Source organism: Pongo abelii, chromosome 13, assembly GCF_028885655.2.
Source record: "Pongo abelii isolate AG06213 chromosome 13, NHGRI_mPonAbe1-v2.0_pri, whole genome shotgun sequence".
Classification (NCBI taxonomy): domain Eukaryota; kingdom Metazoa; phylum Chordata; class Mammalia; order Primates; family Hominidae; genus Pongo; species Pongo abelii.
The window spans coordinates 62,643,988-62,659,470 of NC_071998.2; the positions used below are offsets into that span (position 1 = coordinate 62,643,988).

Here is a 15,483-nt window from a genome sequence, read left to right on the forward strand (position 1 = left end):
AAAGTCTTGTATGCATTGTTTCTCTGTCTGAATGCCCTTTTTGCCTCTGTTTATATGGCTGAGTTCTTCTCATTCTTGTCCTAGTTTAAATGTCATTGCCTTAAAGAGGTCTTCCCTCACCATCCTATCAAAATGGGCCCTTCATCTCCATTTTCTTTATCACTAAAGTGAAAACAATTTATTGTTAATATGTGTCTGTTTATATGATTCTTTTCTTTCTCCCCAACAGGATAGTTAGCTCGCTCGTGTGGGAAGCCCATAGGTTTTATTTACAAGTGCTTAAGTAAATCAAGCACATGTAAGGAGTGTAGTAGATGATTGCTGAATAAGTGAATGAATGCATAGGAAATGAGCACATACATATGAAATCATTTTTTAATCTTTCCATTGTCCTCTGGTTTAAGTTTTTGCTCTTGTATAATTTTGTTAGAGTCTTCTTGTAAATAATAGTGTCCAAATGTTGACTCTGACGAGCAAGTAATGATACCATCTTCATTGTGATGGTCCTGGGGGAGTAGTGGGGTAAGGGGGCAGATCTTCTGAGAAAATGCTTCAATTTTCCTCCCTCCTCCACACAGTTTCCACCCTTTGGTCCTCATTCTTCAGCACTTCGGTTATGTAACTGAATTTTCTCTGCAGTTATTAAGATATGTGATGTTATTTGTATTTTCTGAGAAAATTGAGGTTCACAGGTCCTAAGTAACTGATCAAAGGTCCACAAAGCAAAAAGTTCCATGTGCACAGTTTAAAACCAGGTCTGTAAAATGTAGATATTCATGATTTCTCCTTCTGTCCTACCACAGTGCCTCTAGCCTTATGATAAAGTAGGGATTCCACCTACATTAAATGTGTTGTAGATGGAAGGGGAAAATTACAAAGCTAATCCAGTCAGGGAGAATTGGCAAGTTACTATCACAGTGGAAATCCCTGGAAAAAAAGGCTTGACTCTTACTAAATACCATGAAATTATGCAGCCCAGAGTTCTTTCTTTGATGAGCACAAAATTGTTTTTTGGTTTACAGTTATTTTACTGACATAACATTGGCAGCCAGAAGAATATAGGATGATTAAATCAACATCATAAGGCATCTCTCAATTTTTTTCCAGTAAATTGCACAGCATTATTTCCTAATCTATACTTATTCTTTCTGTAAGGTTAATTTTGAGTAGGTATTTAGGAAAATGCTACTTTCTGTGATATTTTGTACCTTATTTTTATAACTGCAGGTATTTAAGTCTTCCATATTCACACCATCCTAACTGCATTGCTTTCATTTCTCTATGTTTACTTCCAGTCTTTACCCATATATTATAAAATGTAGTTAGTCTTTACATATTTTATACCACATAGTGATATAATTTTTATTCCACCTTTATTTATATTTAACATTTTTGTTGTTTTAGCAATAAAGAAGCAGCAGACAATTTCAAAGCTTAATGTGTGTAGTTCCCAAATTGTATTTGTTTTCTTAGTATTTGTTTTCCTAGCTATGATAAAAATGAAGATTTAAGGGATGGTTACTACATATTAACACAGACTAGTAATTTAAGTAGATGTAATGAAATTTTTTAGAGAGCTGGGTGATTCTCTAATTTAAATACAAGTTTAAGGACATGTAGGATAGTTGAGCATACAATTGAGCTACAATCTAGAGTTACTACCAAATAGGCAGTTATTTTGTTTTGGCAACATATATAGAGGCACTAACAATTACATATGTCTACCTAGAAATGACAGAAGGAACACTTGAAATATGAAGCTTACTTTATTAGCTATAAGTACGTTTTTCTTTAATAAAACATACTAACTTACTTGAAATTTATTTATACAAACTCACTTAACTCCATGTTCATTCTTGTTAAAGGTAGTATTTCATTTGATTATGATTAGGGACTTTATTTAAATCACTAAAATTTCATTCCTCATTTAATGATGCCTACCAAAATATAGAGCTGTCTACATTAGCACTGCTCATTTATTACACTAATTTCCCAAAATATACAAGTTTATTCTAAAAGCTCTTCATAAAAATTACAAAGAAGTGGCTTTTTAATTTCCCAAAGTTCTCATCTGGATTAGAACAAGGTTAGGATAAATTTTTAGTGAATAGAACCATGAGCTTATTTTAAACCACATATTTTCTAAATTATCTTTATAACTATGCAGGCATATTTCAACAATTTCTGTGAGAGTTCATGTACTCTTCAGAGATAAGAGTTTCTTTTGGCTCTTTAAACCATTTGAGTATTGTGGTGAGTTGAATTGTGGGTCCCTAAAAGATGTCTATCGGAATCTGTAAATGTGACCTCATTTGGAATAAAGGTCTTTGTAGATATAATTAAGGAAGAGATCTCAAGATGAGATCATTCTAAAATAGAGTGGGTCCTAAATCCAGTGATCAATACCCTTAGAAGAGACAGGAAAAGAGAGACAAATAGAAGACACAGGGAGAAGAGAAGAAGGCTATTTGAGGATGGAGGCAGAGATTGGAGTGATGCTGCCACAAGCCAAAGAATGCCAGGAGCCACCAGAAGCTGGGAGAAGCAAAGGAGAATTCTCCCTTAGAGCTCTTGTGGGGATCATGGCCCTGCCAACACTTTAATTTCAGACTTCTGACCTCCAAATTGTGAGAGAATAAATTTCTGCTGTTTTAAGCTAGAAAATTTGTGATAATTAGTTGCAGCAGCTGTAGGAAACTAATACAAGTATGCATTTGACACTAATTACAGATTTTGAATTGCTTTAAATCTTAGTCTATGACTATCTTGTGTTTATAGTTAAGAGCTTTTTAAAAAAAAGTATATTAAGGAGTGAATATCTGTCATAAAAACAATGTTATATATGTATTATTCCATTTATCCTCACAAGGTTACTGTTTTGGTTTTATTTTACCTACTGTAGACGTGGCTGGTGGCTATTCATATTCCATGCTTGATGCAATCAGAAGAGCAGTGATGGTTTCCAATATCCTTTTAATTAATAAGGTAAATGAGAAAAGCCTCACCCTCAAAGAAGTCTTCAGACTAGCTACTCTTGGAGGAAGCCAAGGTAATGACTATTACATTTTTCTCTCACACAATATACAACCATGCTGATCTGTGTCTTTGGATGTAGTATGAAGGTGCATGATTGGTATTAGGAAAATCCAATATTTGTGATGATCACATCTCATGTAACATACCCAGAACTCAGCCAGTAAAGTGAAGTTCACTGAAGGAGGAATCATTCCTTAGTGAATTCACTGTCTTTGGTAGAATAGATGTCTGAGACACAGTTATCATATTAATTGTTTTAATGGATATTACATTGGTTACATGGATATGAGTGCTTTAAAATAATCCATTCTTAGGCCAGGTACCTAAGAATCACAGTAACTCACGTCTGTAATCCCAGCACTTTGGGAAGCTGAGGCAGGCAGATTGCTTGAACCCAGGAGTTTGAGACCAGCCTGGGCAATGTGACATAACCCCGTCTCTACAAAAAAATACAAAAATTAGCTGGGCTTGGTGGAGTGTGCCTGTAGTCCTGGCTACTTGGGAGGCTGAGGTGGGAGGATCATCTGAACCCGGGGAGGTAGAGGCTGCAGTGAGCAGTGATTGTGCCACTACACTTCAGCGTGGGCAACAGAGTGAGACCTTGTCTCCAAATAAATAAATTAAAGAATCTGTTTTTCCACTGAGTCAAGTAACTTCCTCTCCAGTGGCCTAAGTGATGATCATAATAGTAAAATAGTAGCCAATGCTTACTAAGCTCTTCCCCTGTGATAAGAATCATACCACATACTTTATATGTGTTGTTATTTAATCCTCACCACCACTTTTATTCATTTCGTTTTACAAACAAGGAGCCTGAGTGAGGCTTACACGGCTGTCAAGCCACAGTGTGCTATGATTTGAATCCACCTAATCAGATGCCAGCGTGCAGATTTCTTACCTTCTGCCCTTCCACTACAGTATCTTCCTGTATAAATCCCTGCCAAGACCATGCATTTGGTTCATATACTTAAGTACACTAATTACTCAAACCTCTTTAAAAGGATAAAGATGTAAAAATTTAGTTGGTTGATATGCAAATATTGCTCGTCAGCTTTTCCCAATTCTCACGTGTAACTGTATTGTTATGGAAAAAAATAAAAATTGGTCACAGTATTTCTTTAAGTCACTTTAGAATTATAAATGTAATCAGAATGGATGATAGTGAAACACAGCATGAAACCATAGGTAGCTAGTGAGAAATTAAAATGTAGATATAGATTTAGAAACATATTTGGGTGTAGATTTATGATAGATACCCTGAGTCTTACAAATGGAGGATGATCGAAGCCAAGATTATCCTGGGAAGAGAAACTTCTCAGATGTTCTCTGAGTGTTGGGGACTATGATGAACACCATAAGCACATTTCAAGAAAAACAAATACAGGGTTGTTTTTTGTTTTTGTTTTGTTTTGTTTTTTTGATTTCCCAAAGTATTATGGTTCATTTTCCAAAATCCCAAGTTTCAAATCACCCACTATTTTAATAAGTGTTACAACCTTTCACCCATACCACCATTGTCTTTTCACATCTGAATTTGAGTTTGAGTAGTTATTCTACCATCTGTGTTTGTGGTACAAACGAGTTGTATTTAAAGAGTGCTTTTTGAGTTCTAGGCTCTCTGTGAGTTACTTCATCAGGATTCTGTTTCTTTGATCAAGTCAGCATGGGTGCCTACCAAATCATTTCTACTTTGCTGTGTAGCTTTTAAATCTATTTTCTGGGTCGCTGGGCTTACTCATGGAATTTCTTTTCCTTAGTTTGTTTCTCTACTACAGTCAGAGTAAAATGAGATGAATGGATCTGTATTTAAAGTGTGACATTTTCCCAGAACTGCCATGGCCTTTACATTCATTCTCAAGAAGATCAAGATGAGCAGAAATGATCTTCACAGAACCAACATTTACTCCAAAGGCAGCAAAACTCTATTTCCTGAAATGCATTTGAGTCACTTACCAGCCCAGTGGGATCTCTGTGCAACAATTTGAATTTATATCAGTTTACAAATTCACTGAAAAGAATTGTGTCTTTTTTGGTTGGTTCATTCCTGAAGTCTCCAGGCTCTACTGAATAACCTAGTTGGTTTATATATACCATCAAACTTGCCTAAACCCTAGTCATTGCACCTGGTTATCTGGCCTATTAAATGCACAGTCATTAATTCAGTTGAATTCAGCTGAATTCAGTCATTAAAAACTCATACTTGACATGTTTCTTTGTCAAGGGCAAAAAGAAGTCAAGTAATCAGTGAAGGAGGGGAGAATTTTCAGTGATTTTCTATTACATTCAGTTCTTTCCCATACAATTAGTAGAAGTCACCTGGCTCCTTTTAACATTTCGGATTATTTTTATACCCCTGTCTTGCTAAAGAGAGTACTTTAGCTAAAAAGCCATTTTTCTTTTCTGAGAATAAAAGAGTTGCCCTTTAAAGAATCTTTTAAGAACAAGTAAGATTTCTGAGTCAGTGTTTAGAGAAACGCCACAACTTCTGGATACCTGTAGGTAGAAATATAGTGTATTAGATATTGCCTAACAAAGGTAATCGATTCAATATTTTCACGTGAAACTTTGTCTTAGCGGTGATAGAATGCAACAAACACATGTGAAAATTGAAATAAGGCTGAGCGCGGTGGCTCACGCCTGTAATCCCAGCACTTTGGGAGGCCGAGGTGGGCAGTTCACGAGGTTAGGAGATCGAGACCATCCTGGCTAACACGGTGAAACCCCATCTCTACTAAAAATACACAAAAAATTAGCCGGGCATGGTGGTGGGTACCTGTAGTCCCAGCTACTCAGGAGGCTGAGGCAGGAGAATGGTGTGAACCGGGGAGGCACAGCTTGCAGTGAGCTGAAATTGCGCCACTGCCCTCCAGCATAGATGACAGAGCAAGACTCCATCTCAAAAAAAAAAAAGAAAATTGAAATAAATAATACTGCACTCTGGTTAACCTTCCATACTTCCATTTGTGACCCCAGTGTACACCTTCCTCAGATTACAGGCTTTAAGGAACTTTAGATCCAATACCTCCGTTGGCGAAGAAAGCCAACTACCCCCATCTTTCTGAAACTAAATCATAAAAATGAGAGATGTTCTTCCTTGATATCCAATAATCTTGGAACATGAATTGTAGCTATGAGATGAGCCAAGTCAATAGATATTATTGGCCTGTGCTCTATTTTAGAAGACCATTCTTCTCTGGTGACCAGAAAACCTTTGAGGTTGCAAATAGATTGGTCTGTTTTCAAAAGCATTGAGACTTTTGAGTTATGAGAATCTGTTCATTTTGAGAAGTGAGTTTTTTTCCATTCAAAGGATTTAAACTAAGGAATTTCTGATGGATATGCCTGCATTGACAAATATGCAAAAGGATAATTATTTTTTATTTATTCAAGGTTCATTTCACTGCCATGAAAATAAATCTTGTCAGCTATTTCATGGAACAGAAAGAACAAAAAAAAGCAAGGCAAGGAGTTAGAGTGTTGGGGGAGAATAGAAGGGAAAAAGAATAAAGGTATTATGTTAATCATCACGTTTCTTAGAGGGATAAATGAAAAGCATAGACCAGCTGGGCTATGAAGTGCACTGATAGAGCTGAAATAGAGACATACCAGAGTTATGATACAGTAATGAAGGGAACTGTTTTCATTCTCAGATTTTGCTTTCCTGTGCTTACTCTGCTTTATGTAAGTAGAAGTCTTGTGACCTGTTAGAATGAGAGTGATTTTCTGTCTCACTGTTAAGATACTAATGTTTTTTTTCTCCTAGTGACATGTTGGCAAAATCTGTCCTTACAAACTGAGACATTAGTGTGGTCTGATGGCTTGCAATCCTGACTGTTTATTCACTTGTTCTCAATAGCCCTGGGGCTGGATGGTGAGATTGGAAACTTTGAAGTGGGCAAGGAATTTGATGCCATCCTGATCAACCCCAAAGCATCCGACTCTCCCATTGACCTGTTTTATGGGGACTTTTTTGGTGATATTTCTGAGGTAAGTAAAAGAAAGTTAATCAAAAGGCATTTATTTCATAAAGTCGTCATAATAGCTTCCCTGTAGAAAAGAAAATAGAAACCGAAACTTTTTAATGGAATGCAGGAAAATCTTAAAATGGACACTAGAGCCCTTTGATAATTATTATAATTTTATGACAGCAATGTTAAGAATAATGGTATTAACAAAACTTTTATATTTTGAATGTGTTTGTATATTTGAATGTATTTGGCTACAAACAGCCATAATGTAACTAGCACTCATTGAACACTTGCTATGTGCTTGGGTAGGCATGGGATTAGGCACTTCCATACCTAATTTTGTTCGATCATCAGAGCAACTCTAAGAGAGTAGGTACTATTAATATTGCCATGTTAATTTATAGGGGCAGTGAGGCTTAAGGAAGGCTAAGTGATTTACATAAAGACTCATAGCCAGTGATTAGTAGGCAGGGTTTGGATTCACACCTGGGACTTTCTGACTACGAGAGGCGAGGCTCTTGAGCACTATGCTATGTCAATGTTTTTAATTTTATAAGAAAATGAACTTTGTTTCTCTTATTATAAAATGTTTTTCTATGGATAAAATAAACTAGTTCATCTTACCTGAAAAATAATTCCTTGTAAGATATTGAGTTCTTCCTAAAAAAAGAATTAAGTATTGCCATTTCTAAATTGATCTACTTATGAGAGTAATTGCAATAATAAATATGTTAAAGATTTTAAAAGAAAAATTCTGTATTATATGAAGTTTGTACCATTTGTTATTATAAAAGAGGAAAAATATATTTTTCTCTACCCATCTTAGGGTCAAGGCTGAGGTCACTATAACAAGAGACAGATTAACAGGAGAAAGGCATACACATTTATTTAATATAAATTTTTTTTTGAGATGGAGTTTTGCTCTTGTCACCCAGGCTGGAGTGCAATGGCATGATCTCAGCTCACTGCAACCTCTGTCTCCTGGGTTCAAGCAGCTCTCCTGTCTCAGCCTCCCAGGTAGCTGGGATTACAGGCGCCCACCACCACACCCAGCTATTTTTTTTATTTTTGGTAGAGACAGGGTTTCACCATGTTGGCCAAGCTGGTCTTGAACTCCTGACCTCAGGTAATCCACCTGCCTTGGCCTCCCAAAGTGTTGGGATTATAGGCATGAGCCACTGTACCCGGCCTATTTAATATAAATTTTATGTGACACAGGTGCCTTCATAAGGAAGTGAAGACCCAAAGAAACGGGTAAACTTGGGTATTTTTATGCTAGGTTTGATGAAGAGTGGAGAGTTGTAGAGAAATATGATTGGACAAAGAGTGTGATTCAGTGGTAATAAGCTAGAGGGAACTTAGCAAGGCCTGCTTGTTCAGATTCTTCTCTGTGATCCTTTATCTTCAGAGATCAGGTATAGGGAGGGCACCCCTTACATGATGGTCTCATGACCTGCATTGGGGTAAGGGGTAAGGGGAGGGTCAGAGTGACCTTCCTGTGTTTGATTTGAGGGTAGCGTGTGCTGACCCCATCATTATTTTCACATTGTTTATTCTTTTACTCTCTGATTAGAGTAAATTTCTAAGAATAGGGCTCTAGGGAATAGCCCTAGTCATTTTTCTTGTATCAGGGGTGTCCAAGGGAGTTCTTAGTTTCTGTTTCGGGTTGTGCCAGTAAAGCCCCCTCCCTCATCCTTTTCTGCTTATCAGTAGAGACAGAAACTAAAAACCATGGCTTCAGGCTGCTAAAAGCCTAAAACAAAACAAAACAAAACAAAACAGAACAACAACAACAAATAAGGCAGGTTGGATGAGCTTGTCTTACATCATACCCCTCTTGAAATATTTGAATTATTTTACTAAATTAATTTCTTTAATTTATATAATACCTTTTCTCTGATGACTCAAAAGTTACATACCCAGAACTTTCACACAATAGGTGAACTTCTGTTAATTGCCAGTGGGTTATTTTTTGTTCTGGGAGGTTTTTATAAAGCACATAGCCACTTCTTTTTTAATTAATAGAAGTAGATTTTGCCATTGAGAAATAAATTCGTATTTCTGGGCTTTGTCAACCACTATCAGCTGTGAATTTACTTTTCTAAGAGCACAAATTAGTCTTTCTTATTACTTTTATTTTCCATTTTAGGCTGTTATCCAGAAGTTCCTCTATCTAGGTAGGTAGATGTATGTCTCTATGCTAAATATTAAATAAAACCTTTCCCTGTCTTTTTCTTGGGTATGGCTCTATGTATTTATCCTACCATATATTAAACTCTATGGATGATAATTTGCTTTGATTCATTATTTTTTTAACATTCTGAAGCATCAAGCCCATTGGTGGCACATTATTTAAAGGTTCTATTTGAAATGCACATGACTCCCTGTAGTCATAAATTCTAAGCTGAGGAATGGAAGGCCAAAGGTGAAGACATCTTCATGTTCAACCCCCTTGTACTCATTTGGTATCTGACATTCTGCCCTACCATGTTTTTGTGACAAATATATAGTAGAGTCTCACCACACGTGCTGGTGATGTACTCACATTCAATTCCATTCACTGAGAGAGAGAGAAGCAGTAATGCAGAAGATTCGACACTGCCTCGCATTCTGTTCAGTGAGCCCAGGACTGAGTGAACTCAAGATGGAAAGACGCATGTGTTACTTCTTGTGGAGCTGATTCTGGAGCATAAGAGTAGTATTTCTTTCTCAGTGGGGGCAAAATGTAAACCAACCACTTCAGCTGAGAAAGGACAGCTATAGGGGGTTGATTCAACTTTATGTGATTTCTGCCTCTGGTGCAGAATTCAGACCCTAATCATCAAATTAGCTATGGCATTTTCTACTGGTCATATCTTCCTGTTCAGATTATAAACAATCTGAGGGTGAGGGGAAAGCAGCTTTTAGTATTTCCTCTCCTAGAAGTATCTCTAAAAAAATCTCTCCCAATGGCAAAGAAGATACTTATTGACACAAAAGGATTTTATACATGATTCCTTGATTTTTCTTTCAGGAGATGATCGAAATATTGAAGAGGTTTATGTGGGCGGAAAGCAGGTGGTTCCGTTTTCCAGCTCAGTGTAAGACCCTCGGGCGTCTATGAAGTTCTCCTGGGATTAGCGTGGTTCTGCATCTCCCTTGTGCCCAGGTGGAGTTAGAAAGTCAAAAAATAGTACCTTGTTCTTGGGATGACTATCCCTTTCTGTGTCTAGTTACAGTATTCACTTGACAAATAGTTCGAAGGAAGTTGCACTAATTCTCAACTCTGGTTGAGAGGGTTCATAAATTTCATGAAAATGTCTCCCTTTGGAGCTGCTCAGACTTACTTTAAGCTCAAACAGAAGGGAATGCTATTACTGGTGGTGTTCCTACGATAAGACTTAAGCAAAGCCTTTTTCATATTTGAAAATATGGAAAGAAAAGATGTTCCTAAAAGGTTAGATATTTTGAGCTAATAATTGCAAAAATTAGAAGACTGAAAATGGACCCATGAGAGTATATTTTTATGAGGGAGCAAAAGTTAGACTGAGAACAAATGTTAGAAAATCACTTCAGATTGTGTTTGAAAATTATATACCGAGCATACTAATTTAAAAAGAGAACTTGTTGAATTTTAAAACGTGTTTCTAGGTTGACCTTGTGTTTTAGAAATTTGCACTTAATGGAATTTGCATTTCAGAGATGTGTTAGTGTTGTGCTTTGCCTTCTTTGGGGATGAATGTCAGAAATTGAATGCCACATGCTTTCATAATATAGTTTTGTGCTTCAAAGTGTTTGACAGAAGTTGGGTATTAAAGATTTAAAGTCTCTTAGGAATATTATTCATGTAACTCCATGGCATAAATAGTTGTATTTTTGTGTACTTTAAAATCAACTTATAACTGTGAGATGTTATTGCTTCCATTTTATTAGAAGAGAAACAAATTCCATGCTTTATGGAAATTATGTAGACTGGAGTCTTCGTGAACTGGGGCAAGTGCTGGCATCCAGGAGCCGCCAATACTAACAGGACAGGTTCCATTGCCATGGCCTATTCCATCCAAACAATGTGTTGTAGTTTCTGGAAATTCCATACTCAGATATCAGTCTGCTAGAACTTTAAAATGAAGGACAAATCCTGTTAAAGAAATATTGTTAAAAATCTTTAAACCCTGTGTATTGAAAGCACTCTATTTTCTAATTTTATCCAGTTTTCTGTTTAACTCCTTATAATTTTTAGGATATTAGAATTTTCGGATAATGAAGAGTACATAATGTCCTACTTAATATTTATGTTAATAGGACTTAATTCTTACTAGACATCTAGGAACATTACAAAGCAAAGAATATTTTTATGCTTCCATAACCTAGAATTAAAACCAAATTATGACCTTATGATAAATCTTTAAGTATTGGTGTGAATGTTATTTAAATTCTATATTTTTCTTATTTAATTACAAATACTATAATTGAGCAAGGAAAAGGAATAGACTTTCTTCATATATTATAACACTCATTCCTAGAGCTTAGGGGTGACTCTTTAATATTACCTTATAGTAGAAAACTTTATGTAATATAGCTAACTCCATATTTACAGAACAAAAAACACAGTTCCCCCTCCTGTAGTATAAATTTTATTTTCACATACTTGGCTAATTTAGCAGTAATTGGCCCCATTTTTTCCCTAATAGAAATACTTTTAGATTTGATTATGTATACATGACACCTAAAGAGGGAACAAAAGTTTAGTTTTATTTTTTTAATAAACAACAGAGTTTGTTTTGTGAGATAAGTAGCTTAGTAAACCCAGTTTCCAGTCTTAGTCTGTATTTCCAATATTTCTAATTCCTGAGCCATGTCAAAGATGCCTTGCCAAATTTCTCCCCATTTCTCTACGGGGCTAGCAAGAATCTTCAGCTTTATCCCTCAACCCCTGCCAAAGGAACTTGATTACATGGTGTCTAACCAAATGAGTAGGCTTAGGAATTTGGATGAAATGTGTAAGATTCACTTACAGGCAGTAGCTGCTTCTAGCATTTGCAAGATCCTACACTTTTACCTTCTTTAAGGGTGTACATTTTGATGTTGAACATCAGTTTTCATGTAGACTTAGGACTCATGTGCAGTAAATATAAATAAGTGTAGCATCAGAAGCAGTAGGAATGGCCGTATACAACCATCCTGTTAAACATTTAAATTTAGCTCTGATAGTGTGTTAAGACCTGAATATCTTTCCTAGTAAAAATAGGATGTGTTGAAATGTTTATATGTACTTTGATCTCTCCGCATCACTTATAACTTATGTGTTTTATTTCTCCAAGTGCGGTGTTCCTGAATGTTATATATGCTTTTTTTTTTCTGTACCACAGGCATTAGCTATACCTGGGGCCAGATTTTCTGCACTTTGAAATGTAGCCTTTGCCTAATGTAGGTTGACTTTCTAAATTGTGGAGAGGCACTTTTCCAAGCCAATCTTATTTGTCACTTTTTGTTTTAATATCTTGCTCTCTGACAGGAAAGAAACAATTCACTTACCAGCCTCCTCACCCCATCCTCCACCATTTCCTTAATGTTCCATGGTATTTTCAACAGAATACACTTTGAAAGGTAAAAACAATTCAAAAGTATCGATTATCATAAATTCACAAAATATTTTTACAACCAGAACACAAAAGCAGGCTAGTCAGCTAAGGTAAATTTCATTTTCAAATGAGAGGGAAACATGGGAAGTAAAAGATTAGGATGTGAAAGGTTGTCCTAAACAGACCAAGGAGACTGTTTCCTAATTTATTCTCTTGGCTGGTTCTCTCGTTGAATTATCAGACCCCAAGAGGAAATCTTGGAACAGGCTCCCTTCATGCCAAGGGTCTTTCTAAGTTAATGCTGTGAGCATTGAGCCCCCATTAAAACTCTTTTTTACTTCAGAAAGACTTCTACAGGTTAAAGGGAAAGAAATGGTGGGAAACTCTCCCCGTAATGCTTAGCCAACTTTAAAGTGTACCCTCCAATATCCCCATTGGCAACTGCAGCTGAGATCTTAGAGAGGAAATATAACCGGTGTGAGATCTAGCAATGCATTTTGAATCTTCACTCCCTACCAGGCTCTTCCTATTTTTAATCTCTTCACCTCAGAACTAGACATATGGAGAGCTTTAAAGGCAAGCTGGAAGGCACATTGTATCAATTCTACCTTGTGCTGTACGTGGGAGAGATCCAAAATTTGGATGCTTCTGGAGACTGTTAGACATCTTTTCATTGTTGTCCATTTTTAAAGTTGATGATGATTGCTGGAAACATTCACATGCTTAAAAGCAATGGTGTGAGTTATTAACGGGTAAACTAAGAAGTATGTTATAGGCAATGACTTGAAATGGTTTTTAAATTGTATGGATTGTTAAGAATTTTTGAAATTTTTTTTTTTTTTTGGACAGCTTCAAGGAGATGTTAGCAATTTCAGATATACTAGCCAGTTTAGGTATGACTTTGGAAGTGCAGAAACAGAAGGATACTGTTAGAAAATCCTAACATTGGTCTCCATGCATGTGTTCACACCTGGTCTCACTGCCTTTCCTTCTCATAGCCCTGAGTGTGAAAGATTGAGAGTTGAGGAATTGCTTTGTGGATCTTGTCCAAATTTAGTGAAATGTGGAGTCAACCAGGCCAATGATGAAATTAAATGTAAATTCCAAGAGGGCTTTCACAGTCCACAGGGCTCAAATGACTTGGGTAACAGAAGTTATTCTTAGCTTACCTGTTATGTGACAGTGATTTACCTGTCCATTTCCAACCCAAAAGCCTGTCAGAAAGCATTCTTTAGAGAAAACCACTTTACATTTGTTGTTAAACTCCTGATTGCTACTCTTAAGAATATACATGTATGTATTCATAGGAACATTTTTTTCTCAATATTTGTATGATTCGCTTACTGTTATTGTGCTGAGTGAGCTCCTATGTGCTTCAGACAAAAATAAATGAGACTTTGTGTTTACGTTATTTTTTGTTGTGAGTTCTCTCTGTTTGGTTTTGTTGTGAATTCTATCAATCTGCTGGAAGAGAAATTGATTTTACAATGTTTTTCTTCTTTTAGCATGAATTTTAAAAAATAGAATAGAATACTTAGCTGTGAGCCAACATGTATCTAACATCCTATGATAGTCACTATACATAGCTTTTAAAAATTAAGCTCGAATGTTCAGCCTTTTAGAAGCAGATTGCTATTGCTTTTGATTTCAGCATAGTGTATATTTTATATATTTTAAGACATTACCCAGAGTGAGTAATGCACTCTATATGAAGAATCAGTTCACACAGACATATGTGCATGTGTATTTAAAACAAAAGTTTCACAGAAAAATACTTTATTTGTGATGCCCTGGGCTATTTTCTATACTATTTTATTCTATGTCATTTTATTTTATTCTCTACTTTTTTATGGTGCTGATGATTCCCCAGTTGATTTCTTGAGCTTCTAAGGAATCACCTGCAATTCAGAAGCAATATTCCAGTATCTTTTGATCTGTGTTTGAATCTAAGTTTGGTCATTGCCTTGCTGGGTGGCAGATACGTTACTTTAAGTTTCCACGGGTCCATTTCTAACTCTGTGAAATGGAGATAACATGAATGCCTGCCTTACAGTCATGAAGATTAAATAAAAAGATACATAGGCAGCACTTAAGCTAGCAGCTGGAACACAATGAGTGCTCACTATCTGGTAGCTATTATCCTAAAAATTAATATAGACCAAATAAAAATGGAAATAATTTTATAAATATTTTTATCAGTATATATTTTAGAATCTAAATCAAGTGATATTATGGATCCTCCTTTACATAGAAACACTTTGCATCTGATTTTTTCAACAGTATTATATATTCATTTTTTTATTTGTAATATGAAACATAAAGAGAGTAGTAGATTAGGTCTATAAATTCATCCCAATGTCTGAGCAGCTTGCAGAACAAGTCTTCGGATTGCACTGGTGACCCAGCTCATCCCCCCTTTCTCTCTTGTAGTTCTCAGAATAACTGTAGAATGTGCTGGAAATGGAACATTCTCAGATAAAGAGCAACTGGCCAGATCAAACTAGGCTGTGTTCCCATCCCTCCTGAAACAGGATCTTATGGTGCTTTAGCCCAGGATGTCAAGTATCCCCTAGGTATGAAACCCAGGGTGGAGCATGCTTTGAAGGTCCCTCAGCTACATGCAGACTAGACTGCATGTAGCTGACTCTAACTGCCCTGGGAAACTATCCTGAGCCTTGACAGACCTGCCATGAATCTTAAGCTTTTATTGTCCCTTGCTGCCTATCTGTGAGGAAGAAAGTTGCTTCACTTACTTTGCTGTGTGATTGTTCTGTCTCACCAGACTCATGCAAGGGGTAGAAACTGCGGTCCCAAGATGCAGTGGGCATGATGAAACTGCTTCCCACAAATTACTAAGCACTTTATTTTTCTCCTAAAGATCAATTTAGTATAAAATATCCAGAAAAGAAATTTCACAT

The 15,483-nt window shown here is 36.3% G+C and overlaps 1 protein-coding gene across 3 annotated transcripts in view; it reads left to right on the forward strand.

Annotated features, from left to right (window-relative positions):
* The window catches only part of GDA (guanine deaminase), a 100,712-nt gene extending 86,736 nt beyond the window's left edge, over nucleotides 1-13,976 (forward strand). The window contains exons 11-15 of one of the 3 annotated variants that reach the window (XM_024251807.3): nucleotides 2,903-3,049; nucleotides 6,893-7,023; nucleotides 9,154-9,181; nucleotides 10,018-10,084; nucleotides 12,499-12,624. In XM_024251807.3, coding sequence (XP_024107575.2) covers nucleotides 2,903-3,049; nucleotides 6,893-7,023; nucleotides 9,154-9,181; nucleotides 10,018-10,084; nucleotides 12,499-12,553 — 428 coding nt within the window. In that variant the 3' untranslated portion in view covers nucleotides 12,554-12,624. 3 annotated transcript variants of the gene reach the window in all.
* The last annotated feature ends 1,507 nt before the right edge of the window (nucleotides 13,977-15,483 follow it).